The 27,565-nt window shown below is 57.3% G+C and overlaps 1 protein-coding gene across 5 annotated transcripts in view; it reads left to right on the top strand.

The window, feature by feature from the left end:
- Positions 1-7,911, top strand: part of ZBTB40 (zinc finger and BTB domain containing 40) — a 79,669-nt gene extending 71,758 nt beyond the window's left edge. For 3 of the 5 annotated variants that reach the window (XM_047870321.1, XM_047870325.1, XM_047870324.1), the window contains 3 exons: positions 618-704; positions 1,889-2,115; positions 3,911-7,911. In XM_047870321.1, the coding sequence (XP_047726277.1) occupies positions 618-704; positions 1,889-2,115; positions 3,911-4,105 (509 nt within the window). In that variant the 3' untranslated portion in view covers positions 4,106-7,911. The remainder of the gene's footprint in view (positions 1-617; positions 705-1,888; positions 2,116-3,910) is intronic. The other 2 variants (XM_047870323.1, XM_047870322.1) reach the window with 2 other exon arrangements.
- The last annotated feature ends 19,654 nt before the right edge of the window (positions 7,912-27,565 follow it).

Below are 27,565 nucleotides of genomic sequence, written 5' to 3'. Positions count from 1 at the left end.
CTTCCGGGGCTGTGGTGTGGTGTGGCAACTGCCTTCGTTCTGTCCCAGCACACCACCGCACTGGCCCGTCGGTAACGGTAAGCAGCAGCTTGAGTGGCGGTGGTTCTCAAACCCAGAGGCCTGGAGCACCATAAGCTCCTACAGGCCCCTGAGCGACAGTGATTCATCATTGTACCCGGGAAGTGGCGGACGGGCTTGGGTGGACTCCTGACTCCAGCACTGATCGGCTGCATGACCTCGGCCGGTGACCGCTCTCTTCTGAGCCAGATTCCTTCTCTTCAGAAAGTTCTTAATACCTACCTCGCAGGTCAGCCTGCGGGGTAATCACTGCGGGCTTGAAGCATCTCCTGTGTGCGAGGTGCACGCTGAGCTCTGGTGGGTGCCTTCTCCTTCCCCTCTCACGGCAGCCCTACTTTCCTCCGGGCGGCCCGTTCCGATCTGGTGCTCTTTACACTAGACCGCACTAACAGGTCGTAGGCACGAGGTTCCCGGCCCCGGGGAGACGCTGGCTAAGTGTGGCTTCGCCGTCACCGCCACCCCCAGCCCTGTCCCTCTCCAGCCCGAGAGGGCCGTCCTCTTGATTGTTCCCAGCACCTCTTTCCTTGTGTGCCCCGCAGATACGAAGTTCCACGAGTGTGACCAGTGTAAGGAGCTCTTCCCCACACCGGCTTTGCTGCAGGTTCATATCAAGTGCCAGCATTCAGGTCAGTGCCCCTTCCACGATGTTCCTGGGCCCCGCCGCCCCGGGGATGCTCTTCTCCACCGTCCACAGCTGTGCAGTGAGCGGTCCAGGACCCTTAATCAACGTGTGCCTCAGTTTGCTCATCTATTAAACGGGGACAATCGTAGTGCCTCCTTCCTCACGGCGTAACTGCAAACTGAATGTGTTCGTACCCAGAGAACACGGGAGGCGCGACCCCGGTGAGCATCCCTCAAGCGCCACTGTGGTTATCGTAGTCAGGGCTGTGTCTCATCAAACCTGAAATGCTAGTTTTTAATGAGCCATTAAGAAAGAAACACTGCTGCCAATTAAACTATACTTAGTTGTCACTTAGAATTTGCAGGCCATTCTCAGTGCCGTTTGGGACTTAATGTGACGTAGGCTGTACCCACTCCTGTGTGTGCGCGTCGGGAGGAAGGTAGACAGAAATCACGGTGAGCAGCCGCTTCTCAGAGTAGCTCTCAGTTTGACCGCCAGGGCGTGTGTCGTCGTGCGTGATGTCTGCTCCGCATCAGCAGCACTGGGGACGGACACACGCAGGCCGTTGGTGTTGGTCCCCTGAGCGTTAGGGAAAACTAGCCCCCTTTGTCCTGCTCTGGGGAGGTAGCTGAGCGTCCACCGCTTACCGCGTCCCTCCTCAGCCATTTGGTTCCTGTGAGCTAGCAACGTGCGCTGCTCCCGTCTCGGGGGTTTCCTTCGAAGCCCTGGACACACACTCCGCAGGGCTTGGTGCCGCCACCTTAGACGTCTGTCCCCGTGCAGCCGTTGGTAATTGTACGTCGCCCGCCGCCTGGCCTGCAGCAGTCGTGAGATGCCGTTGGCTCCGCGTCAGGGATGTTAAAATGTGCCTCTGGGACCTGATGAAGTGTAGTATCAGCGGCACCCTTACCTGCAGTTAAGTGAAGAATGGGCTTCAGCAGAGGCACTTGGAGCCTGAATCTGGTGCTGTGCTGCAGAGCCTCTCACCTGCGTGGGGCCCATTCCTGTATCTTTCACGTTGCGTTGCTTTTCCTAAAGAGGATCCCCCAAAGCTACAAGCTTCAGGGCCCTCAGAACCTACATCTGCGTCTGCACCTTGATCCCGGCCGCGCGGCCTCTCCCCGTCCCTGCTCTTCCTCCTCTCAGTCATTCCACCCCCAGCCCGTCCTTTGTGTCCCCCTCTTCCAGGGTCGCAGCCGTTCAGGTGCTTGTACTGTGTGGCTACTTTCCGCTTCCCGGGAGCACTGCAACACCACGTCACCACGGAGCACTTCAAGCAGTCAGAGAACACCTTCCCCTGTGAGCTCTGCGGGGAGCTCTTCACCTCGCAGGCCCAGCTTGATAGCCACTTGGAATCTGAACACCCAAAGGTGACGGGCTCTGAGACTCAAGCAGCAGCCTCACAGGTGGGGCAGGTGATGCTGGGGCCTTCGGATACGAGGGTGCTAACACGGGGTGCCTAAGGCTTCTCTAGAGGCAGCTCTGTCATGCCACCCGGCCTTTCTCTCGGGCTCCCAGAGGGTCCCATGAGTAATTATATTCACGACCAAGAGGGCCTTGTAGAAGAGTCTCTCTGGACCTCTTAAGCAAACAAAACAGAAAATTCTAGTCTCCTGGCGAACACATGCAGATGGCCCCTGGGTAGAGGGATCCTGGAACGAGAATTTCCACAAGCACAACAAGCTTGGTTTCTCCTCACTCACACACTCCCCATCTTCTGCAAAACACCCTGGGGTACGGCAGGAGCTGCGGGAGGCCTCAGAGAAGAGGGGGTGAGCTCTCTGTCGGGACCCCTGCCGTTGAAGCCTGAGACCAACCACCTTCAGGGCCAGAGACACCTTCGAAACACATTGGGTGTGTCAGGGCCATTCACCTTTCCCGGGGGGAAGCTCGCCTCTTCTGATGTTTCAAAACTAAGCTTGCTCCAGCCCCTGTCTGTGTCCCTGGTCCTCTTCCTGCTCCTCCTGTCTTCTCCAGCGAGGGTGGGTAGAGGAGGAAAAGAAACCCAGTTCTGTCGATCGTCTGTGGGTGGACTGGAACGGAAGCGTTAACTGCTTGAACGTCCTGCTGTCCGGCCCCACAGATGAGTCCTTTGTGAGCCGTGTTCTTACGGGCCTCTGTGCGAGCAGAGAGCAAGGCCGGTGGGCAGGCTCCAGGGAAATCCCTGCTGCTGTGTCACCCAGGATGGCTCTGCTTTGATCTTTTTTATATATTAGGATTCTTGGTAAGTTATGATGTCTTATGAAGAGGGGGAAGAAAAAGGTTTCCGATGCTAAAGAATAAGGAGAAACAGTTTGAAAACTATCCCGGGTGATTTTTTATTAGACCTCAGAATTAGTCCCCTCACCCCCACGGCACAGACAGGTGACTGAGCTTGGCCTCCCCCGCTCTGCTCCCTCAGGTCTAGCGCTCTGCTCCTCACTCCGGGCTGATTCTCAAGGGTCAGGGCGGCTGTGCCCACTACGGGCTCTCTGGTTTCAGAGTATCAGGGGGCACCAAGCTGCCCCGAGCTCCACAGGCCACGAGCATCAGCGTGGAGGTCCGGGCAGGAAATGGGTGTTTCGCCACAGACTGGCTCTCCCTGGGATGGGAAGGCCGTCTGGAACAGGTGACCCGGATTTGGAAGAAGTCCGTGTGGCCTTGGAGGGGGGCTGCCAGCCTGGGGAGCCACACGAGGGAGCTGACGGAAGTCACATTTCCTCCTCTCGTCCCTGCTCCCAAGTTCTGTAGCCACACAGCCTCCAAGGAAGGCTCTTTGCCTGACTGAGGGCCAGAGACACCGCCTTTGGCAAGCCAAGGCTTCCGATAAGTCTTTCCGTTTCTGTGGTCAAGCCTGAGACCGGCCACCTTCAGTAGCATTCCTTTCAGTGGCGCTCCCCTCTGCAGCGTGATCCTCGAGACAGGAAAACCCAGTGTAAGAAACTGAGCCCGTGTTCACCGGTGGGTAATCATAGAGTCCGGGCACCCTGAGATGGCGTACTGAGCTAAATTATAGCAATTTAGCACACGGAGTTATTTAAATTGTTTGCCTGCCTTCTCTTTTGCATCGCTGCTGTGTTAGACTTGCCTCTTCCCATTAGGCACATGTAATTGCTCTCCTCAGGTGAAAACATAAATATCATCATTACAGCATGAGACGAAAACCACGTAAATTCTGGGGAGCCCACTGTGGACACTGCCCAGAGCGGTCTCGCGGTCTTTCCCTTTCAGGTGATCCAAACCCCAGAGCCAGCGGCCCCGACGGAGCAGGTGATCACCTTGGAGGAGACCCAGCTTGCTGGGTCACAGGTGTTTGTGACCTTGCCGGATTCACAGACATCTCAGACCAGCTCTGAGCTTGTGGCGGTGACCGTGGAGGATTTGCTAGATGGTACCGTGACCCTCATCTGTGGCGAGGCCAAGTGAGCGGCTGCCCATCCAGGGGAGGGTCCTGCGTTTGCCGTAGAGAGAACGCTCCGCAGCTTTGCCCTTTGCCCTCCGCCCCCAGCTGGCCCGAGTAGTGGGCATCTTAGCCTCCACCAACCGGAACACTCTCACTTCGGTCTCATAGAACCAACAGTGTTGGAGTCATCGGCACCGACACCGCTGCCCTTCAGAGGGGACGGGCCTATGGCAGTGGCCTCTGTGATGAGCAGTGGGACGGGAGCTGGTGGCCAGGGCACCAGAGAGGGGCTGTGTGCCGGCAGCCTTCCCTGCAGAATGGCAGGTGCCTGTGGGACGGCGGTCACATATCGGGGGCAGCCTTCCCTGTGCAGAATGGCAGGGGTGTGGGGGACAGCGGCCCACAGATCGGGGCTTCCGGTGCCTTCTGGCCGTCTAAAAATGAGAGCAAAGCACAACGGACCATCCAGAGACCCCCAGGCTGGTGCACACTGGCCTCTTCCTCACCCTGTCATCCTCCCATCTGCTCTGGAGGCCCAGCCCACTCCCGGTGGATGGGGAGCGGCATGGTAACGCGGGAAGGCCTCGCTTCCATGCCGAGTCCCACCTCGTCAGGACCGTCAGCCCTTCCCCAAACGAGAAGGAGTCAGTGTGGGGCCGTCCCGCCGCAAAGACAATCCCTGCCTTTCCAGGATGTTTTCCGTGGTGTTCTGTACCTGAAGGCTGGTTCCTGCAGCCTTCCCGCATTCCCCTCACCCCTATTTCCAGTCAGAGCGGGAAATGCCTACGTGGCCTACAAGCCTGGCTCCCTCACTCTGGAGCTGGTATTACGGCCAATGAACCAGTGCCAGGCCGGGTGCAGTGGTGTCTGTGGTTGCCCCTGGCTCTTCCTCCGGCCACGCTCCCCCTGCCTTGCGAGGGGCCTGTCCGACTCTCCAGGCTGCCGCTGTTACCACAGGGTCGTGAGCCTTTGGAGTCTGAACTTCACCAAGTTTTTTATGTGCGGTTCCTAAAATATAATCTGATAATTAATGGTTTGTGGAATCCATTATGAAGTGCAATTAGATGGATGTAGGTTCCCGCCGTTTGGAGGGAACGACTAGCATTTGTCTTCCTTTCCTCGATGCCAGGAGGTCGCAGTCTGCTAGTGCTGTGTTTACACAGCAGGCAGGGCTCCCTGCCACGGCGAGGGGCTTGACCCCTGCGGAGCTAGTGCCCAGTGGCATCGGCCCCCCGCAAGCCCACGCCTCCTTGCCGAGCACATTTCGCGTCACCCCGTACAAGCAGGGGCAGGGGGTCAATTTGGGACCTGGTGAGGACTTCACCGCCTACGTGCCCCGCTGGAAGGGCAGAAGGCGGAGCCTTGCCGCTGACCAGGGCGTTCGCTGCGGCCATCTGGCCGAGCGCGGGCGGTGAGCTCCAGCGCAGGCCTGTGCACACCAGGCAGCTAACTGCTCCTGCCTCCACTCGTGTCGTCGTTTTGATATGCAAGTCACTTGAGCTTGTCGGCTCAGGGATCTTCCATTGTGGAGTAAATGAAGTTTTCAAAGGCAAGTCCTCAAAAGCCAAAACCTGACCAGAAGATGGTGCTCAAACCCTTAAGACGTGGCCTCCACGTGAAGCCCTCACTGCTCCTGCCACGGCGGTCTCTTCTGAAGGTTCTTCGGTCCTGTGAGCTGTCAGACCGGGACAGCTCTCGATCTGCAACTGGCAGAGTGGCACCGAATCGCCCCTTGGGACCGGACGAACCCCTCCGGAAGAGAATGGAGTGGCCGTGCCTACAGGGCCACGGGGGCCAGCCCGGCGGATAAAGTGCCGCTCCCCACGAGCCTCGGCGGTGGCTGGGGATTGCAGCGCCGTCAGAATCCCTTCTAGTCGAAAAACAAATAGCAACTTAATTGCTAAGGGCCTGTAGGGAAAAGTGATTTTTCTTTTTAAAAAAGTCTCCTGATGAAGGAAAGCTGAAGTTTTTAAACCAAGTTCCAGATCTTGTCAAGTTCCCAGAAATCCTTTCTCAGGTCTCCGGTGGAGCCCCACGTTGTGGCCCCACATTTCCTCCAGAATCGCCAGACCCGCAGCTCACTGGCTGGGAGCAAACAGAGGGGTCGGACCCTGTGGCCCGTTCTGCAGGAGGCACGGACCCTGTGCCGCTTCTAGTCGACAGTGAGGAAAGGTGCGTCCTGAGTTTAGTCATTGCTCCGAGGGGACCTCTGCAGGGCACTGCGTGGTGGTGATTTTACAGTGTCCCTCCCCAGAGATGCCTAAGCGTGGATTTTAATCGTAGGAAGACTTTTTCTAGCTCTACTGTTTTTGTTCTTTCCTCCCACTGCTGCCCAAGAGACCTTCTGAATGTCTGCCACAGAGGACATTGTCATTGTGCTCTCCTTGGTCCCCATCACTTGCTTTCTTATGGCAGAGGTGTCTGCCAGGGGTGTGCCCTGCTGGCCTCCAGGCTGAACCCTGGCGCATTTGCGGTGGCGTGGAGGAGCCTGTGGGCTTCCCGGCTGCGTTCAGTAGGACCGCAGACTCTCTCTGCTTCCAGAGCTCGTGGAGCAGCCGGTGAGGAGTGGAAAGGCAGTCAGATTCCAAGCTGGAGTCTGCTTCTGTGGGAATAATGGGGATCATTTATGGAACGGGATTTGCCATCCCAGGTAAGTGAGACGACAGATAGGAGATTCAAGAGCAAGGGTTGCCCGAGGAAGATGGGACTGTCCCAAGTACCTGAGCAGCACCTGGGGCCGGCAGGCCAGCAGAGGGGCTGAGGCAAAGAGCCTGTCTCTTCTGTCTCAGAAGCTTTATGTTTAGAAGCCTTTGAGCCCAGCGAGTGCCAGGGTCTATGCTGTGAATCCTGGGTTCCGTGATGAATCCTGGTGATCCGTCCAGGGCTTCTGTGCGGAAACACTGACCCTCCTCTCCCACCAACCACGGGCGTTGGCCACATGCCCCAGGGAAGAGCTCTGATGGTCAGGTGCTGAGGGACAAAATGAGGTCCAGTCCGACAGGGCGAATGGGTTGGGGGGTTGGGGGGTGGGGGGGGGGAGGTGGCCTACTCTGTTCATGGTTTTCAATAAATCAGGTGTACTCTCAGAATGAGAAAGATGAGATGGGCCCTAAGAGTTTCTCACTGCAGGTGATGTCGCGGTCTCCACAGGCTGATGACATGTTAATGAGATGGGAGGGCTGTGCCTTTAAATCTCCATGTGCCTGAGATCTATGAATTGCCTAAGGGATGGAAGAAACTGGTAACCTCGCATAGAACGGTTGTAGGGGACAAGCAGCATTTCTATTAAATCGGGACTGGAAAGCTGGACAGTGACAGAGAAATTGCTGGGATGTTTTAATTATTCCTCCCAAAGAAAGAGCCTCAGCCTCAGCCCTGCTCTGCTCTGCTTGGTCCAGTGTATCCCAGGGTCCCTTGAGTTGTAGGGAAGAAATGGGATTAACAGTAAGATTTGTGGGTCGAAGAGGGTATTGGAAGCAAGTTGATGATGATTGTTTTGTTGTCATGGAAAACCTCGGGGCTGGTAGGACTTGGGCCAAAGGTCAAAGCACAGCCAGAACTCAGAAACTTCCTGCGCATACAGCTGTGCCTCTAAGGACGAGGGAAGCCGCCTGTGTTCTGGGGATCACGTTGAAAAAATTATTTCCTGGGCTAATTCACATTGCGTCCCAACCGTGGAAATGTTCGTCGTTTCTCTTCCCAAGGCCAGCCACACCTCCCACCACGGTCAGGATAACTAGCCAGCACCTGGTGCTGTGTAAATTAGATTACAAACCATTATTTTCATTTAACTTGCACTATTCTGTATAAATAAAATACGTACTTTGAACATCTTGTGCTGCCTGAGTTTCAAATGGACTGTGATGTTACAGACCTGTTTCCTCTTTGGTTCTGGCCAGCTGTCAGATGGGCACCGGCTTGATAGGCCTGGTGTCCTCGGGGCTCTTGTGCCTTCAGGCCACACGAGCACGGCCTGGCCTGCGGGGGGCGGGGGGGGGGGGGTGGACGGATGCCGTCCTGTCACGTGGAGGCCCTTTCCGAAGCCCTCTTCCCAGGGAGCAGGTGTGCTGCAGTGTTTCAGAGATGGGCGTAGGTGCGCCACCTGGGTATGTCCGAGCTGTGCCACTTTCTGACTGTGTGACCTTGGGGGAGACACCCTCTCAGCCTCCCCCCTCCCCACTCCCATCTATAATGGGGGATACTGCCGCACAGAACTGTAGGGAGGTTCCAGGTCTGACTTTAATGAGCTTAGCGTTGAGATGGTAATTGTTCGCGAAGTCTTTCACGTGGAGGTCAGCCGGTCCCTGCGATGGCTGGCACTGAGGCGGGTGTCCATTCCTGCACCTTCATGTTTCTCTTCTCCCTCCCTCCCTCTGCCTCCCTCCCACCCTCTCTCTCTCTCTCTCTCTCTCTCTCTCTCTCTCTCTCTCTCTGAACCCTCGGGGAACCTTCTAACACCCACCACTTTTCATTTATCTCTTGAATCTCAACTGCCCCAAAGCACAAAGTGCTGAGCGGATGAGTATAAAATAAGCAGAAACCTTTTGTGGTAAATAGCTGAAAATGTCACGTTGCTGGCAGCCAACGAGGAAACCGAGAGGCCGCACACGGGCAAGATGTACCTCATTTCTGCGGGAAGAATCAGCGTGAAAGGCGAGGGGAGGCGCGTTCTATCCAGAGGTCCTCTAAGGTCAGGTCAGCCCTGAGGCTGGGGAAAGGCGGGGGGGGGGGGGGGGGGGGGGGGGCAGGGTGGCTCTGTGCTCACGTCTCCTGGGACAGTCCTGGAGTGGCTCGAATGGATCCCTGTCCAGAGCCCACAGGGCCTTTATGAAGGAGTGCCCCTGCCTAAGCGGTCTTTGGAGAGAGGCTGGAGCCCTCTGTTGTAAGCAATAATCCTTACAGGGTGCTGGGTGGCTCTGGATAATGGTAACATACCCCTGGGCTCCAGCCACGAAGGTGAATGTGTGCAGAGGTGGGAAATGGGCCGAGTGATCCCTCGACAATCCAGTTATCTCCGCCCTGGGCCTGGGGGCTGCTGTAGGAGGCTAAGCAGCACAGTGGGAAGGGCATGGACTAACTAGACGAATGACCTTGGGCAAGGCCTTCCTAAACTTCTACCAGCATATAGATGCTTTGGAAATGATGTTTGCAACACGTTTAAAGAGCCTGGGGGGAGAGGGTAGAGAAGGGCAAGGAGGAGTACGTCCAACACATCCTTAAGGTAGAGGGCCTGGAATAGAGTGCCGGGGTGCCCAAGACCAAGGTAAGACTCCCCTCTCTGGGCCGTACCGTGTAATCCTGGGGCCTCTGCCCCAGACCCAAGTGAATGGGGATTAGAGGGGGACAGGACATCCCAAGTGGAGCAGGGACTGTCGGAGCCCCTCAGCAGCACAGCCGAGGAGTCTTATCTGAGCACAGGTGGGGGCAGCACCCGGTGAGAACCAGGGAGTTGGAACACGGAGTATGTAATGATGTCTGGTCTTCCCACCCTGCCTCTGGAGTGTTCCTGTTCATTGTTTCTCTTACCCTCCACGCTTATGCTCAGGGATGTGTTTGGGTGTAAAGAGAAATGTAGCTTCTGACTGCCTCTGTGTGAACTTGTCCTAGACCAAAGGGCTTCACCCTTCGCTGAGAAATACTCCAGTACCCAAGGCTTCACCTAGAACAGAGGGTCTAGGACATGGGCATAGAAACCAGGTTCGGGGGTGCCTGGCTGGCTTGGTGGGTATAACACGCAACTCTCGACCTCAGGGTTGTGAGTTCGAGCCCCATGTTGGGTGTAGAGATTACTTAAAAATAAAACCTTTAAAAACCCACAAGGAGGTTTATTTCTTCTTGTGAACGTTCTTTAGGCTTTATTCTTGTGCCTCGGTGCCATCTTCTGCCCTGTCAGTCAGCGCGTGCCCACTAAGACACCTGCGTCTGTTTGCACACTTAGCGCACCAGACGGTGCACTCAAGTGCTTGGTAGATGCTGCTTGTCTGGCTTGCCCTCGTGCCCCTCGGGGAGAAACCCCCTCCCACATCTCCCCCCTGCCAGCGAGGCTGTTCCCCAGGCCACCTGAGGGCTGGTCTATCAGAACATCCCCCTTCCTTTGTCCTCCTCCGAGAGATTAGCAGAAGGCTCAGAGCAGCTAGCCAGGCCCAGAGCTCCCCAGCTGCTCTGATCAAACACCACTCCTGCCACTCTTCTCGCACTGGTTCCCCCAGCGTAGGCCAGAAACAGCTGATCAAACACATCAGGACAAGGTCAGTCCAGGGACCCATAGCCCCCTCCAGGGAAGATTTCATAGACCTGCCATCAGGAGGGTCTGATAAAAATGGGCAGGGGGTGGGAAGAGGGCCCACGGGGCTGGCGCACGGCCGAACAGCTTTTCATTCCTTTTAAGGTCGGAACCTCTGTGCTCGACACAGGGTCCAGACCAAAGCCAGCGCTTGCAGAGAGGCCGGGGCTGGAGCTGCCTGTGAGCCCAGGGAGCGAAGGTAAGACGGGGAACAGGGCGGCTGTGCACGCGCACGCCACGGGCTGAGACATGTCAGGCAGGAGCGAGGGTGGGTTTGGGAGTATGGGGTTATCAGGTTGTCACAGGGTGACTTAAGATCCTCCCTCACTAAAACGTGACCCCTTCAAGGGCAAGAACCGTACATCATCGTTTCTGTTAGCACACACAGACGCACACGTGCACACAGTTAACCAGGCACCTCTGGTGCCTGATGGCAAAAGGTCTGTTCTCCCTGGAGTTCTGGGCTCTCTGAGGTCCTGTTGTGGCGTCCGTCCCACGCCAGATGCTGTAGAGGTCGGGTCGTGTTGCCCAAACCAAGATTATTTATGAGAAACGAGAACCAAAACATCCATGCCGGTCCAGACCGAGACCTAAAGTACCTATAAATGCTGTGTTTCTCTCTCTCTCTCTCTCTCTCTGTTTTCTTTTACATAGGCGTGGTTAATATTTTTTCGAAATATTCTCCTAACAATCCCTGTTAAGTGCTTACTGTTTGTAAGCGCTTGGGACGCAGAGCTTTGTGTATTTTTACTTCCCCGGCGCCTTGACGTCGCTGCTGTTACCCCGTGTTACAGGTGAGGAAACCAACAGCAGAGAAGTCACTTAATGAGTGACAGAGCTGGTGAGCAGGGGCTTTTTCTTACGCGGACGCTGTATCCAAGCATCTCGCGCCTGGGACGCCTGGCTGGCTCCGTCGGCAGAGCATGTGACTCTTGACCCTCAGCGTTGTGAGTTCGAGCCCCACGTTGGGTGTAGAGATTACTTCAAAATAAAACCTTTAAAAAAAAAGAAATTGCCAAGCATTTCTTGCTTAATACCTAGTCGGCCAGAAAATATCTAGTCAGCTATGCTACCGGTCCCTGACAGCCCGGCCTGCCGTACCCGGACTGTTGTCAGAGGGCCTAGCAAGGCTCCCTGCCTGCTGTCTCCTTTCCCTTCCCTTCCCCCCATCCCTCCCGAGATGGCCAGTCAGGCCTAAACCTCTGCTTTTATCTGCTAGAAATATGGTGTGTCATGCCCTTTGCCTTGGCTTTGGGACTAGCTGGTCTGTGGCCAAGGGCCCACCCCGGCTTCACCAGCCCTCAGTCAATACTTGCCACCTCAGTCCAGGCTCACTCCAGTCCCTGGAGCGTGGAAGGACAGTCACCTGACCAGCCTGAGCCCCGCAGGAGCAGCAGAGGCCTGCACAGCCTGGCACAGGTATGCGAGGGTGGTTCCTGGACCCACACAGCTCCGGGAAGCATGTTGGCCTCTCTGACTTCCCCACCTCTCCCCTAATCCTGGGCTCCTAAAAGATAAATGTTTTCCAGAACAGCAGCCAAAGTTATTGGAAAGTATTTCATTAGAACACTATATGAAATGTGGTTCAGAGCCACCCTTCCGAGCTATTCAGATCTAAATTCAATACCCTGCTGTGTCCCTTGTTAGATGTGTGACCCGGGGTATTAGCTTCTCTTTACCTTGATTCTTCTTTCTTTTTTTTTTTCTTTTTTTTTTTTTTTTTTTTGTCTGTAAATGGAGGTAATAAAAACTCTTAGGGTAATTGTGGAGATTAAAGGTAACACATATAACGCTTTGGTATAGGTTATTGCATGTAGAAAGTGCTCAATAAAAAAATACCACTCGTGGGGTGCCCAGGTGGCTTAGTCAAACATCCATCTGACTCTTGATTACAGCTCAGGTTGTGATCTCATGGTTCATGAGTTCGAGCCCCACATCAGGCTCTGCGCTGACAGTGCAGAGCCTACTTGAGATTCTTTGTCTCCCTCTCTCTCTGCCTGCTTCTCTCTCTCTCTCTCTCTCTCTCTCTCTCTCTCTTTCTCAAAGATAAATAAACTTTAAAAAAAAATTCAACTCATGCTAACAGGGGCCCCAGAGCTCTGGAGTGGTCCCCGCCCCGATGCAGAGACCCCACTGGTACTTCTGAAGCTCAGGCAAAGTGGGCTTCTGGGTGGGGGAGGAAGAGAGAAAAGAGGGCAAGCTGGACAGAGTGTCCGGAAGGCAGGGCCTCCTCAGCCGCCTCTCTATGCCCCATTCCCCTGGAGTCGTGCATGGCCAGGGCTCAGGAAACACCTTGAGTGACTAGGTGAGCAGCAAAACCAGAAGCAGAGCTGGGGTCTGGATGCCCGGGAGCCACGCTCGGGCTGCTGCTTCCTGCTGCCCCGCCGAGCCGCCTGGAGCTACAGCCTGCAGCCCAGGGGCGTGCCACCAACCGCAGGCCCACTTCTCAGCTCGGAGCACACCCCGAGGTCCTGGCCCTGTGGCCTCTTGTTCTGGCATCAGCAGAACAGGGTGTCTTGGTCCGTTTGGTGCCTCCAGTTCTGTCCCCCGCGGGTGTGCCGGCTTGGAGCAGCGGGAGGGCTCCCGGCCGGTGGAGCGGGACTCAGGCAGGCGGAGCGCAGCGAGGAGACCAGGTGGCAAACGCCTGGCCCGGCGTGGCGTCCCTAGTGTTTGGCCTCCCTGCACGGGTAGCAGCAGGCCCATAAGGCCCTACTCTTCGTGGCGCTCTACCGTCCTCGGGTCGTTATCCGGCCTCACAGCAACACGGAAGGTTAAGTCTCTTCGTCGTTACTGCTTTTGCAGCGAAGGAGCTCAGACGCGGCCTCCTCTCTGGGCTCCGGCGTCCTCGGCCGGTCAGAGGTGGAGTTGCCGTCCAGGTGTCTGGCACCAGACGTGGGCTTTTCCCGCTCCACTGGGCTGCTGTCCCTTTTGTCACCGTGGCCCCCATACTTCAGAGCATTTGGAATCATTTGCTTGCTTGGCTCTGGCAGCAGTGCTCTGGGGCTAAAAGAGCGTGAATTGTTATTTTGCAAATGAGGAAATTGAGGCTCTGGGAGGCGACCTCACCTGGTCACCCAGTGAGTCCGCAGCAGGACGGCGATCCGAGCAGCCCGACCCAGCATTACGTGCACTTTGCCGGGAAAGGCACTGCTCAGTCCTTGCAGCCGGGGCGGGCTGAGCACTTCCATTCGTTGCCCTCTGCCTCGGGCCGGGCCCTGTGCGCATCGTCCCCAGCGCAGACATCGCATCCCGTTCGGGTCACCAGATGAGCCCTGCCCGGTAGGATTCCCTGTGATGAGGGAAACGGTCTGCTCTGCACTGCCTGGTGTGGGAGTCATTGGTCAGATGTGGCTTTGAGCCCCTGAGATGTGGCTAGTGTGACCGAGAAACCGAATTTTCTACTTTAATTTATTTCTTAAACATACTTATTTATTTTGAGAGAGAGAGCACGTGCCTGTGAGCAGGGGAGGGGCAGAGAGAGAATCCCAAGCAGGCTCCATGCGGGGCTCGATCTCACAACGAACGGTGAGATCACGATCTGAGCTGAAATCAGGAGTCTGACGCTTAACTGACTGAGCCACCCTGGCGCCCCTACATTTTAAATAGTTGTATGTGGCTAGTGGCTGTCGTGCTCAGTGAGAGACATTCAGGAAGCGGCTAAACCCGAATTCAAGCCCAAGTCTGTCCCCAAAGCCTGTGACGTTTCCACTGGTGCCCAGTGCCAGGAGGGACAGGCACTTGAGCGGTGGACGGTGTCAGCGAGGTCAGGAGTGCCTCCTTTTGTTCACTAAGGGTGTCCCTCGCCGTATGCGCCTAAGGCTCGCACCATCCCCGTTCTGTCCCCTCCTCCGCCGTCATTTGAGTCAGCGTAGATACCAGGGGCTCTCCCTGCCCCGTCGGGGATGCTGATTCTCTAGTGACATTACTTTTAGCCCATTTTGCAGGTGGGTACATTGGAGCTCAACAGGGTGGAGGAATTTGAGGTCAGCCAGCTTTTGCCGGAAGGGTCACCCTGGTGTAAACACAAAGTCCAGACCAGAGCTAAACAAATGAGAAGGTGCCCCAGGGGCAGCCAGGAAACCCTCTGCCTGCCCCATCTTTGAGAGGACACGGTTACACTGAGCGTGCTGCCCCGGGCGCCAGCCGACGTCCACATAGAGTGAGCTGTGGGGGCCAGGCACACTCTCGGAGGGCAGGCTCACCTTCCTGTGTCGGTGGCATTGTGACGGCTACCGTAGTAGAAGGTACTTGCCTCAAACATTTAAAAAATTTTTTTTATTTAATGTTTATTTTTGAGAGAGACAGAGTGTGAGTTGGGGGAGGGGCAGAGAGAGGGATTCACAGAATCCGAAGCAGGTTCCAGGCTCTGAGCTGGCAGCACAGAATCCCCCGTGGGGCTCAAACTCACAAACCGTGAGATCGTGACCTGAGCTGAAGTCGGATGCTTAACCACCTGAGCCACCCAGGTGCCCCTCAATTAAACAGTTTTTTAAAGCATACCATAAACTTACACGTGACTTTTGTTTATCTTGGAACTAACAAGATTTGTGGTAACGTGTCAGCATGTATGTAGAACAGAAGTCCTAGGAAAACTGGATGCATCATCACCCACGAGCCACAGGCCCCACCCCGGTGACTGGACCAGATGGCCTCTAAGGGCCCCTGTCTAGCAGTCTGTGGTTCCTTGCACAGCTCTGGTAGTGGGGCAGTCCGGGTTCCGGGCATCGCTCTGCAACCTGCACCTGTGCGACTTCTCCCTGGGCCTCGGTTTCCTCATCTGTGCCGGTGCTGCCCCTGCAGTGTTGTGAGCACCGAGCCCGGCCTGGGGCAAGCACGCAGCGAAGTACCTCATAACCACTCGTGGGGAACAGACGTGGGAGGAACTCCTGTCCTCAGTGGGAGGGGAAACCCGTCCTCTTTGGGCCAAAATGCTGGCGCAGGTGCTGAGAGTGGCACCAATGGGAGCCTCCTGCGGCAGCTTCCGTCCAGGGCAGCGCTGCCTCCCCTCACCTCAGGGAGGGCTGGGGCCTTGGAGACCGTGCCCCCCAGGAGCTGGCAGGGACGGGTGACAAAACCATCTAGGCCTAGGAAGAGGGAAGCTTTCCAGAGCTGGGGGGAGGCGCTGCCCCAGGAGGAGAGGGGGACACAGGGACAGTGGCCAAGCCATCCCTCGAGCCCTGGTCTGAAGCCAGCCCAGAGCTCAGGGACTGAGAGTCAGACGGTCACATGCCAACCCGAGTGCTCTGGCCTTGGGCAGGCCATGTAGCCTCTCTGAGCCCTATTTTCCTTGCCTGTGAAATGGGGAGGGTACCAGTACTTGTCCGTCCCTCGGGATTGTAAAGTAATACCCATGAAGACCCCCGTGCGGTGCCGGCAGAGAAGGGACTCGGTAGGTGGCTGTGATTAGCTCCCCTGGGCCTGAGCCTGGAAAGGGCAGCGGTTGCAGGAGACTCTGCTTTGTCATGTGGACTCTAGTGCCCACAGGGCAATGGCGAGGAGGGCGTCCACGCGAGGCGTTCGACCCTGACCTTGCAGACGTCGTGGCCCCGGCACTAACGGGGAGTCTGGGCCCAAGGCCCAGAGTCTTGCAGGGTAGTCCAGCCTGGCCGGGTGAAGAAGCCCGGAACCCTGCGTTTGTGGGGGCGTCCTCACCCCGCCACTCAGCAGGCCTGAGGAGCTAGGATTCCCTGGGTACCTTGGGCTGCCCCCTATTTCCTGGCCAGAAGCCTCCCCATGAGCCTTTCCAGGAGCTCAGGTCCAGGCTGCCAGGGGGCAGGGGGAGGTGACGGGGCTCCAGGGTCCCCCATGTGGGGCCTCGTGTACCCCCAGCCAAGCACACATACACGGGGCCAGACTTACCTCCTGGCCGTCCTCTTCCCCACCCCCACCCGCGTCCTCTGCCAGATCTTCCCACCCTCCTTCTCCCCGTCCTTCAAGGCCCATCCCAAATATCCCCCACTCCACAAAGTTGCCCCCGGTCACACCAGCCACAGTGCCTTCCGGACTCATCTGATACCTTCTGCAGCCCACGATTCTGAGCATGTGGTAATCTCTGTTCATTTTTTTTATTGCCTTTTTTGTGTGTGCTAAAGTACAGCAAAAGAATTTACCATTTTAGCCATTTTTCAGGGCAAAATTCTACGGCATTAAATACATTCACGTTGTTGCGCAACTGTCACCACCATCCATTTCCAGAACATTCTCAGCACTGAAACTCTACCCGCTAGACATTTTCAGCACCCCCCAAAGAAGCCCCAAGTCTGCTAGCTTCACTCCAGTCCCCCTCCTCCCAGGCCCCAGACACCTCTCTGTGCCTCCTGTCTATGAATTAGTCTGTGTTTCTCACAGAAATGGATGGTGCGGTATCGGTCTGTGTTCGTGTCTTAACCCTCCACAGAGCCCTGGGCCTCTACTGAGTGACCGAGTAAAAAGAGCAGGTAAAGAGGCCAAAGAACAAAGATCATGCCATGCCAGAGGCTTCCTGAGACAGGCATGGCCCCTCCACACTGCTCTCCCGTCCCTAAGCCAGAATTCCTTCCTTCCTTCCTTCCTTCCTCCCTTCCTTCCTCCCTCCCTCCCTCCCTTCCTTCTCCCTCCCTTCCTTCCTTCCTTCCTTCCTTCCTTCCTTCCTTCCTTCCTTCCAACAGGCATCAATTGAGCACTTACTAAGGGCTAGACAGTGTTCTAAGTGCTACAGACACCACAGTGAGCAAAAGAGAATAAAACCCCTGCTCTCATGGAGCTCATATTTTAGTATGGGAGACAGACAATAATTGAAGTATATAGTATGCTAAATAATGCTAAGCGTCACGGAGAGTGTTGGCAACATCAGGCAAATGTAGTTTTAGAGAGGGAGGCCAGGAAAAGCCACCTCACTTAACAAGTGTCTTCAGGAAAGATCTGATGGCTTTGAGGGATTGGCTGTGTGTCTGGGGGAGACACCCCGCCCCCCAGCAGGGCCAGTGCAAGGGCCCTGAGGCAGGAGTACACGTGGCCTGTCTGAGGAGTATGGAGGAGGCGATGTGGCTACAGCAGAGTGGGCAAGGGCGGTGGGGGAGTAGTGGGAGATAAAGCTAGAAAAATAATTGGGGTCTGGAGTATGTAGGACGTTCTGGGTGATGTCAAGGATCTGGTTGGTGGTGGCTTTGGGTGCGGTGCTGCGGTTGTGGGTAGAGAGTAAGTATGGGGAGAAGGGTGAGTGCTGGGAGATTGCTTTGGGGCTGTTGCCATATCTCATCACAGCAGAGTCGCTCGAAACTTGAAAATGAAAATGAGGCTAGGACCTAAGTAAGTTTCTGAGCGGCTTGTCAGCCAGGCAAGGGGAGATACGGCAGCCTGACCAGGGTGGTGGTGGAGAGGGGTCAGATGCTGACAGCAGAGCCAGTGGAATCTGCTGATGGACCGGACGTGGGGTCTCAGGGCAAAAGAGAGGACCCCCCCCCCCCCCCGCCAAGGGTGACTCATGAGATTTCTGTGTGCTGCGATGGGGAGAACCATGAGAAGTCGGGTCCCAGAGGGAAGACGGCGGGTTGACTTCGAGGCATGCTCGGTCTGAGGTGTCTGTGAAATGCCCGAGTAGAGATGGAAAGGAGGCAGGGGAAGCAAGAGTCTGCAGTCAGGAGAGTTAGAGGTCACTCTGTCCGGCATTCCTGTTTTGTTTCTGGAGGCCTACCTGGCACCTGACATCACCAGAGCTTTCCAGAGCCCTGGGCTGCAGCTGGGACTCTCACCTCCTCAGTGCGGGGAGGAGACTGGGCATCAGTCTGACCTTCCTTTGTCCATCAGTCTGACCTTCCTTTGTCCATCAGTCTGTCCATCCATTCATCCACCCACCATGCCCTGCACATCTTGGTCCCATTGATGGCCTAAGAACGAGTCCCCTCAACAGACTCACAAGCTGGTTACAAACTCTCTCACCCCCGGGCCTCCACATTCCTTCTTTGGCGTCTGTCTCTCCATCAGTAAAATTAGCTAGGACCAGACAACCTTCAAGAGACTCACCAACTCAGACCTCCCAGTACCCCAGCGAGGCCGGCTTGCCCTTGCCCTCCTCTGAGCTGGGCCCCCACGGCTCAGGCGGAGCTCCCTGCTCCCGGAACACCCATGAACAGCAAATGCGCCCTGACGTTCATTTTGCCCTCTTCATGTTTCACCCGGAAGTGATTAAGTGTTGCAGCAATCCAGTCAACCTAGCCAGGGTGGCTTACCGTCCACAGGACTCACAGGTGACTTGAGTTAAAGCTTGCATGCTTGAGAGGGCTGGCAGTTGACTGTGGGAGGGTGACAAAATCATACTCTCTACGTAAACTGCAGACACGTGTAGAGTGCATACACAGGCATGCAGTGTTATCTGTAGTATTTGATTCCATAGGGGTGGAGATTAGGGGAGAAAATGTCTTACAAGGCTCCTTGGGGAACAGTACTGAATAGAAGAGTAAGAAACACCAGGTTAAGGGAGGGAGGGAGTGTCAGGGCTTGGAGCACACACTCATTTGACCACACAATAATAGAGGGCTCAGTTCTGGTGCTGGGGACAGAGGTGACCAAGCAAAAGGACACTGCCCTTAAGCCCACAATCTAGTAAGGGGCAGACGAAGAAAATAGGCAATCATCATACCCGATGACAAGGGCCATGCCAGGGGCAGGGAGTGGAGGTGGGGCCCTAGCATCAGGAAGGTTCCAGAGACTAGGCCAAACGGGACTTCAGCAGGTGGATAAGACAGTTCTGGGCAAGGCCAGCCCATCAGATCCCGCCTAGAGGCAGAGAATGCAGATGCCTACGTAGAGTGATTCCTTTGGGTAGGTGGGGTGCGGAATGGGTTTAGGGGAGACTGAGAAGATCTTTCTGTCATGTCCTCAGCTTAGAATAATGCTGTGCTACTGGCTGATGCTTGGAATCCCCCCATTAGAGCTTCATCCCTCAACTCAAGATACTGCTTTGGATGACACCTGACATGGTGGAAAGAATTCTAGACCATGTGCCCAAACAGGACTTGAGTCCTGGTCCCAGCTGTGCCCCTGATGTGCTGAGTGAGTATCCTTGGGCAGGCCACCACCTCCCTCCAGTCTCAGCTTCCCTGTCTCTAAAATGGGAGATAGCACAGTCCCTTCCCCCTTCCTCTTCACACAGTGTTCACCAAGTGGGAGGCACACAGAGGCCATGGGTCATGGCTTCTAGATATGTGAGCTTACACACACACACACACACACACACACACACACACACGAAGATTCCACCCCATCTCCCCATTTTATAGGTGAGGGACTGAAGCACAAAGTCACTTGTCCAAGGTCACACAGATAGTAAGTGGAAGAGCCGGGTGGGTTCAAACCCACCGGCTGAAAGGCATGGGTGGGGTGAGAAGACACAGGTAGGGGTGGGTTTAGGAAAGCAGATGCATGGGCCCTAACAGGTCCTCTGTGCTCAGCTTTCCCGTGGGTGGCCCTGGCTGTCCATCCAAGAGCCACAATCTCTAACTGTCCTTGGGGCCACCTCCAAGTGGAGGCCACACTGAGGAGGTGGGATGGGGGGCAGCCGGAGGAGGCCCTGGAGACCCCAAGCCAGAAAAGGGAAGGCCCAAGGGGCCCTAAAGCTGTCCTCACAGGCCTCTCAACTGTCAGAGGGATCCGACCTCGCGGTGCCCTGGCTCCACCCGCAACAGCACCTGAGAGAAAGTCCTGGAGGCTCAGTCAGCCAGGCAGGGCCCTCGGAGACCTGGCCTCTGCCGGCCTCCCCAGCCTCCATTACTCACCGTTCCCTCGTTTGTCACTGTCTGGTTATCAAACTGCCAATGGCCCCTGCCACCCACTCTGCCCAGCCCCACCTCTGGGGCAAGAAGGAGGAGTCCCTCCCTGCTCCCCGAACCTGGGTCAGAATGCCCATCTGTCCTCTGTGGTTCGGCTGAACCTTCTCCTTTCCCTGTTCCTGGGACCCGCGGCTGTCGCCCGGCCAGCTCGGCATCAGTGGGAGGAATGAGAGCCTCAGGGCCCCTCGCCAGGAGCCAGTGCAGCCTTGCGGTGTCCCCCATTATCCAGGTGAAGAAACGGGGTCTTGGAGAAGTAAAGGAACTTGCCCAGAATCACGCAGCTGCTGGGAGGTGGGGCTGGGACTGTCACAGCCTCTCGGCTGTGCTGGGAGAGCCCTCCTGGGGGACGGGGAGGGGGGGGGGGTATAGGGAGGTGGGGGGCTGTGAGGTCAGCGGCCTTTGTAGACCTCTCCAACACCGGGATTCTCGGATCGTGTTGATAGGAACAACAGCTCAGAGGCCTCCTTCCCGGAGAGCCGTCCCTGTCCACGCTGCCGAGATCAGCCCCATGCCACCGTCCACCTTCCACCCGCCTTTGGTGTTTCACAGCACTTATCACGATCGAAACTTTGATCAAGTACCCACTGGCCTCTCTCCTCACCTGCATCATAAGCACCGCAGGGGCGGGGACCTGCCTTGTTCGCTGTGGGATCCCCAGGGCCCCGGACAATGCAGGTGCCCCACCATTGTTCCCGTGTGTCGGCAGGGGCTGAGCACCGCCCGGCTGTCGTCCGCGCATCCTCCCAGCGATCCTTTGAGGTAGGAGTCAGACACTTTCCAGATGAAGAGTTGGGGCCCCAGAGAGGTTAAGTGGCTGGCTCAGGGTCATGGATAATGGCAGAGCCGGTGGCCAGGTTCGTCCGATTCCAAAGCCTGCACTCTTAGACACCAGGCCACAAACGAGAAAGCTGGCACCCAGAGAGGCTAATGGTGTGGCCCGAGGTCACCCAGCTGGCTTCGGTCTGGGACGCGGGCTTTGTTCTTCACACAGCCCTCTGCTGGGTCCCCTGAGGGTGTTAGTCGAGGGACGGGTCATGTTTTCAGGGCGCCCCTGCTGCCTTTTATTAAGCAGGTAAAGACTACAGCCTTCATAATTGCTCGTGGGTCAGCTTTTCCTTTTTCCCGCTTTTTAAGCGAGGACACTCCTCCAGTGGTGACAGTGGCATCGTCGCTTCTCTGGCCTCCATCCTTGGGGAGGGCCCGGACCCCAGGTAGGGACCCTGCGACCGCCCAGCAGGAGCCTGTCCTAGCTCCTCACCCTCCTTGCCGGTGTTGGAACGGTCAAGAACTATGCCAACGAACTGGTGGTCTGTCGATGCCAGTGTTTGTCTCCCCAGCTCTGCCCCTGAGACCTAAGCATGAATCTTCCAGATGCCCCTTTTCAGCTGTGTGACCTGGAGCAAGTCCTTTTCCTTCTGGGCCTCAGTCTCCCCATTAGTAAAACGGAGGTTCAGAGTCTTGGATGTCTAGACGTTCTAGAACAGTGCAGCCCCATAGAAAGATAATATGAGCCATGTAGACTTTTAAATTTTCGAATAGCCACATTAAAAGAGAGAAACAGGTTAGGGGTGCCTGGGTGGTCAGTTAAGCATCCCACTTCAGCTCAGGTCATGATCTCATGGTTTGTCAGTTCGAGCCCCGTGTCGGGCTCTGTGCTGACAGCTGGGGAGCCTGGAGCCTGCTTCAGATTCTGTGTCTCCCTCACTCGCTCTCTGCCCCTCCCCCACTGGCGCTCTGTCTCTCTCTGCCTCTCAAAAATAAGTTTAAAACGTTAAAAAAATTTTTTTAGAGAAACAGCTGAGACTAATATATTTTACTTAACCAATGCATCCAAACTATTTTCATTTTAACATGTAACTGATACAAAAATACTCATGAGATAGTTTATATTTTTTTCATAATAAGTGATCTCAATTCAGGCCACCTACATTCTAAGTGCTCAATAGCCACACGCGGCCAGAGGCTGCTTAGCACAGTGGTTTGGACAGTGCCGGGCTGGAACTCCCATCTGGTCCTGCGCCCGAGCTTTCCCTCCTAGACACCCAGGAGCACTCTGGTCCCCTCGGGGACTGTGGGCTGCCTCTCCCTCGTAGTCCCTCCCCACCCTGGACTGCAGCTGCAGGGGCTCTGAGGCTGGTGGAGACCTGTGGAGCTGCCTGGAAGCTTGGAAGGAGAAGGGGGAGGGGCGCTGCCTGCCTCTTCCCCCAGGAGGAGCGACGTCACGGGGAAAGTAGACCTCGGAACCCAGGGTCCCTGCGCTTGGATGGGTGTCCCCTCGGCTGAGAATCATCTGAGCCAGGGCTGGACTAAACCCTTTGCTTGATTATCTGATCTCACCACCCCAGGACCCCACGGGACGTGTGCTGTTCTCTCCTGGGTTTCCGCGGAGAAGGAACCTGCAGTTCAGAGAGATGGACTGACCTTTCCCTTGCTCCCAGATCCCTCTTTCATTCTGTGCCTCCCTTTCCTCTCTCCTTCCCAATGCTGTGTGTGTGTGTGTATGTGTGTGTTGGGGGCGGCGGTGAGTGTGTGCCCACATGTGTATGTGCACACGTGTGTCCGTGTGGGCAGTGCACATGTGTCGGGGAGGGCTCCATGGGAAATGAGCCCCATCCGGCCCACAGCCTTAGGATAGGGCCCCAAAGGCCCACGTTGCAGGGCCCGGGTGCAGGTGGAAGGCAGTTCTGAGCGGCCTCAGTGGGAGCGCCCCTCACCCCTGGAACAGCCCCACCAGCTAGGAGGGGAGGGGCTTCTGGGGGGGGGCTGGGGGACAGACTCACTGCCCCCCACCCTGTCTAGATCCCCCTGCAACCCCTGTGGGCCTGGCACTGAGCTCGCTTAGCAAATGGGGGTTGGCCGAGGGCATCTTTCGCAGGGTCTCCTCACCACCCCCATCCTTCTCAGTTTGCCCCTCTCCCTCCTCCCTTCCCTGTCTTTCCCTGCCCTCTGCTGTCTTCCTGTGTCCCCATCTCCACCTCCGTGCTCGGGCTCCTCCACCTCTCCTCCACTGTCGGTCTGGTCTCTCTTGCTCCTTCAGTCCAGATGTTGGCCATCAGTTTGTCTTCCTCCCCCCTTTCTCTTGCCTCTTCCCCTCTGGGTTTCATCTCCCCGCCTCCCGCCTCTGTTGTTCTCCGAGGCCCTCCTCCCCCCAGGCCCCCCAACCTCCCCCCGTTTGGACTCCCTTTCTCTCCTCCGAAGCCTCCTGCTTCTCTGTGCTCCCGTCTCTGCTCTCGGGTCCCCTCCCTCGCCCGCCCTCTCCCTGTCACTCGCGTGTGCCTCCCCTCCCTGAGCTCCAGTGGGGCCCCAGCTCCTCTCAGCCTGCCGTCTCTCTCCTCCTCGGGAAGGCAGGCGGCTGCGGCAGCCAGCGGAGGCCCCACTGGATGACAGCCGAGCCAAGCATTCCTCGGAGCTGTCACCGAGGAAATCACACACCCGCGCCTGAAATTCAAATTAGAGTTTTGCTGAAGCTGCTAAAATTCCTCAAATACTCTCTTTGAAGTCCCCTAGCAAGCTGGCCATTGCTGTTAAAATGAGATGGTGGCCAGAGGGTGTGGATGGGCCACCACGCCAGGGACTGGGAGTGGGCTCCCCACACGCCCCGCCTCCAGTGGTCACCCCCGGGGGCTCCCTCAGAGTACGCTCACTGGGTCAGCCACCAGCCTCACCAGGCCACCAGCCTCTGCCCACGGGGCGCCAGCGAGCCCCAAGCTGCTGGGAACCAGGAGCTAAGCGTCAGGGAGGAGGCCCCGGGCAGAGGGCTGAGTGTGGGCTCCCCACAGACCCCGCTTTGGGGTCCTTGTCTCTCTGCTGCTCCCTGGGTGACCCAGGGAAGGCGACCACGACCCTAGGCCCGCTCTGCAGGCCCAGGTGAGAGTTTGTACACACAGGGTGTGAGGGTGAAGTGAGCGGTCACTTGTGTGGCACCTGCACACACAGTAAGGGGTCACCGTCTCTGTGGCGGTAACAGCAGCCCGCACGGGTGCTGGCAGTGGTCATCACGGGCACGGCAAATACTTCCGCGTCCGGCATCGTTCTAAGCTGTGTCTATTTTACAGATGAGGACAGGGGGCCAGAGAGGTTAAGTGGCTTGCTCACAGCCCCTCCCCACCCACCGTCTCCACCCCCCACCCCCCCGCCCTCTACACACTCTACAGCGTGCCCTACCCCGGGGTCCAGACTTCTGTCCTGAGCCTGCCCCTTGCCAACCGCCTGCACTTACATTTCCCCTGGCAACCCTCTGCCCGCCCCCGTGTCCGTCCCTTCTGGCGGACGTGGCTTTTGCCGAACGAGGGCCTGTCGCCATTCCCTCCGCTGGCCCGGAGCCATCACACTTTCCAGCACGGCCTGCCTGCTTTCCCACCGTGACCTGTCCCCCACCTGCCTGACATTTTCCACCGCAGATAATACTCTGCAGTTAGGTCTTGTCACAAGCTACCATCAGGCAAGGATGGGCAGCTTTCCGTGCAAGAACTTTCAAATAAAAGTCCTTGGCACCCTGCTTCCTGTGATCTATAACAAGTGACCCCTGGGAAGGTCGACAGTAAGTGAGACAGACGGCAGATTGGGCCCTGAGGCCCTGGCGAGCCGGAGAGAAGGGCCGGCCCTGGAAGGAAATGGTGCCCGGGAGAGAGTGGCTGGCTTTTTTTTGTGCCGTCCCTGTGCCCGGCACTTAAGGACGGTCCCCGGCCGAGACTGACTGCAGCCCTGGGCTCTCCGGAACGGGCAGCCCAGGAAGGCATCTGGGCCCCAGAAACGGCCACGTGTGGCAGGCCCTCAGGTGCTTACACAGCCAGGTGGGCTTTACAGTCACGAGGTGGGAACCAGAGACCTGCCAGCCCGAGCCACTCTTGGGTCATTGATTCTTTCAGCAAGGCCGTGTCGATGCCCACGTGCCCTGGGGCCAGCCATGGGGGCGACCCCACGCCCGCCTTCTCACACTCCCAGGCGCCTGGAGAGACACGGCCCAGCCAGCAAGGACGCACTGCTGTGATCAGCTCTGTGACGGCAGAAGTTCGGGAGGCCGAGCTTCCCGAAGACGCACCCAAGCCAGACGTGGGGAACCAGGGAGGGCTTTCTGGAGACCAGAAGTTTGGGCAGGCCGAGGCTGAGCTCACCAGGCAAACGGGCAGGGCAGAGGAGTATGCTGGCCGCGGCAGAGGGGAGAGACTGCAAGTTCCGAGCGGTTGTTTCTCTGAGTGAGGAAGTGGGGGTGGCGAGACCCTTGCCTGGAGAGGCAAGCGAGAGCCAGGAACAGAATTCTCGTGGTGGGGAACTGACACAGAAGAGGTTCCCAGATGCTTCCTGAAAATTCACCCTTTCGGGATTTGGTGGCGACATTCAGACCAACCGTCCCTCCTGTTCCACGTGCCTGTGCTAAGTTCTGTGTGAAGAATGATTGCCCACAGAGGAAGCAGCCCCGACGGAGCCTCCTCAGCCCCGAGGGGCCTGGGGCCGCCATTCCCGGCCAGGCTGCAGGAGCCACAGGTTCGATGCTCCAATGACCGGGGCGGGACGGGGACTCTGCAGATAAGGAAACTGATGCCAAACAGGGGGAGGCCAACCAAGGTCACGCAGAGGAGTTAGTGGCAAGGCCAGAACTCAGAGCCCAGGCCCCCCAGCCAGAGCTTTCAACTCAACTGCAGGGAGGTCTCAGACCAAGGTGCCAGGTCTCGGGAATTCTCCTTGATGGTTGGTGCTGCCGAACGTACCCCGTCGGCACCTCCCTCCCGTGCCTGCTGTGTGCCCGGCCCCGCGCTGCACATTCGGAGGCTGTGCCGTGGGGCCGGAGGAGGCATGGATATTAAGCAGCAGCTGACCCACATCGAAGCCTCCGGGAAGGATGCGGGGGGTGGGTGAGCGCGGTGCAAACACAAAGTGCCGTCTGGAAGAGGAGGCTGCCTCGAGGGAAGCCGGCCTGGGCCTCCACCCGGACCCCGGTCTCCCCATCCTTCGGCCAAGGGGACCACTGGAACCATTTCCCGAGGTCCCCTATCCTCCCCTTCTGTGGTGCTCACCGAGACCGTGTGTGCACGCACGCGTTTGCACGCTGTGTGCACGGCCCGCATGTGCCGGAGCTGCCGACAAGTGCCCCAGGTGTATTTCAGGGGCCGTTAAAGCTCCGTGTTTAATGGCGGGAGCCACAGTGGTCACGGCTGTCATCGGGGATTTCACGGGCTCGTTTACATCTTTAGCTTCTTCCTTCCGAGACGACTTCATCATCCCCAGCCCCCACCGCCCCCCCAGCCCCTCAGCAGTGGTAGGGAGAGGAGGTGGGGCCAGAGTGCTAAGCTCCCTGTTGGGGTTCAAAGCTCTGGGGGGGGGGGGACAGGCTGACGGAACAAGCCCAAGCCCAGACTGAGGGCCGGGGGCAGGGCTTCAGGCAGGATCCAGGGTCAGAAATGCTTATTCTCCCCACCCCACCCCCAACCCCAGCCACCACACGCCCCCGCAAGCTGGAGAGGGGTGGGGGGCGGGGCTGAGGGCTGGTGGGAAATGCGAGGACGAGGACGGAATCATTGCATCTGCAGCAGGCAGGGTCCAGGAGCCCAGAGGTCAGGACCGGGTGGGGTCAGGAGCTCCAGGAGTCTGCTGAGGGGCTGAGGGGCCGGGAGGGCCAGAGAGGAGAGGCTATGGATTCCTGGCTGCCCTGGGAGCCTCAGCTCCTCCCTGCCCCGGCCGACCCCCACCTCCAGCCGCCATGGAAAGCTGCTCACAACTGTCAGGGCCCAGAAGCCCATGGCTGCTGGGGTTGGGGGTGGGGGGGCCGGTCCCTGCCAAAGTCCGGCTGAACAGGGCTGACCTCCAGCCAGAACTGGGCAACAGCCCCCAGAAGCTGAGATACCGAGGGCGGGTGGGATCCGGCATCGAGTGTGGACAGTCAGGATCCTTGAACTCTTGACTCACTTTCAGCCACTTCCCTGCTGGTGCCTTCGAGCAGTCGCTCCCCTCCAAGTCTTTGTTTCTTTCTTTATAAAGGGGGTACACATAAGGCACCCCAGTTTGGTGGGTGAGATGGACACACAAGCATTTACCATGCTCTGGGCGGAGCCGGAGGGAGCGAGGCAATGTGGGCACTTAGCACTTGCCCTGCAGGCGTGGGAGTCTACTACAGCCAGCTGTCAGGATGAACACAGTGACAGTGACCAGGATGACAAGAGATAAGTGCCGAGGACCTGCCCCCCCCACCCCAACCCGGGCTGCAGGGTTTCAGGTCAAGGAAGACCTCAAGGAGGAGGTGAGTCCAAGCTGAGACTTGAGGGAGAAGTAGACTTTAGGCCCCATGGGGGTGAAGGAGTAGCATGTGCAAAGGTCCGGAGCAGAGAGAGAAGAGTAGGAGATGGAGCCCCAGAGAGAAGCAGAAGCCAAACCCAGTCTGTCAAGGGCTTTGCGTTGCA

This window comes from Prionailurus viverrinus, chromosome C1 (assembly GCF_022837055.1).
Source record: "Prionailurus viverrinus isolate Anna chromosome C1, UM_Priviv_1.0, whole genome shotgun sequence".
NCBI lineage: Eukaryota > Metazoa > Chordata > Mammalia > Carnivora > Felidae > Prionailurus > Prionailurus viverrinus.
This window is presented reverse-complemented; position numbering and strand designations above follow the sequence as displayed.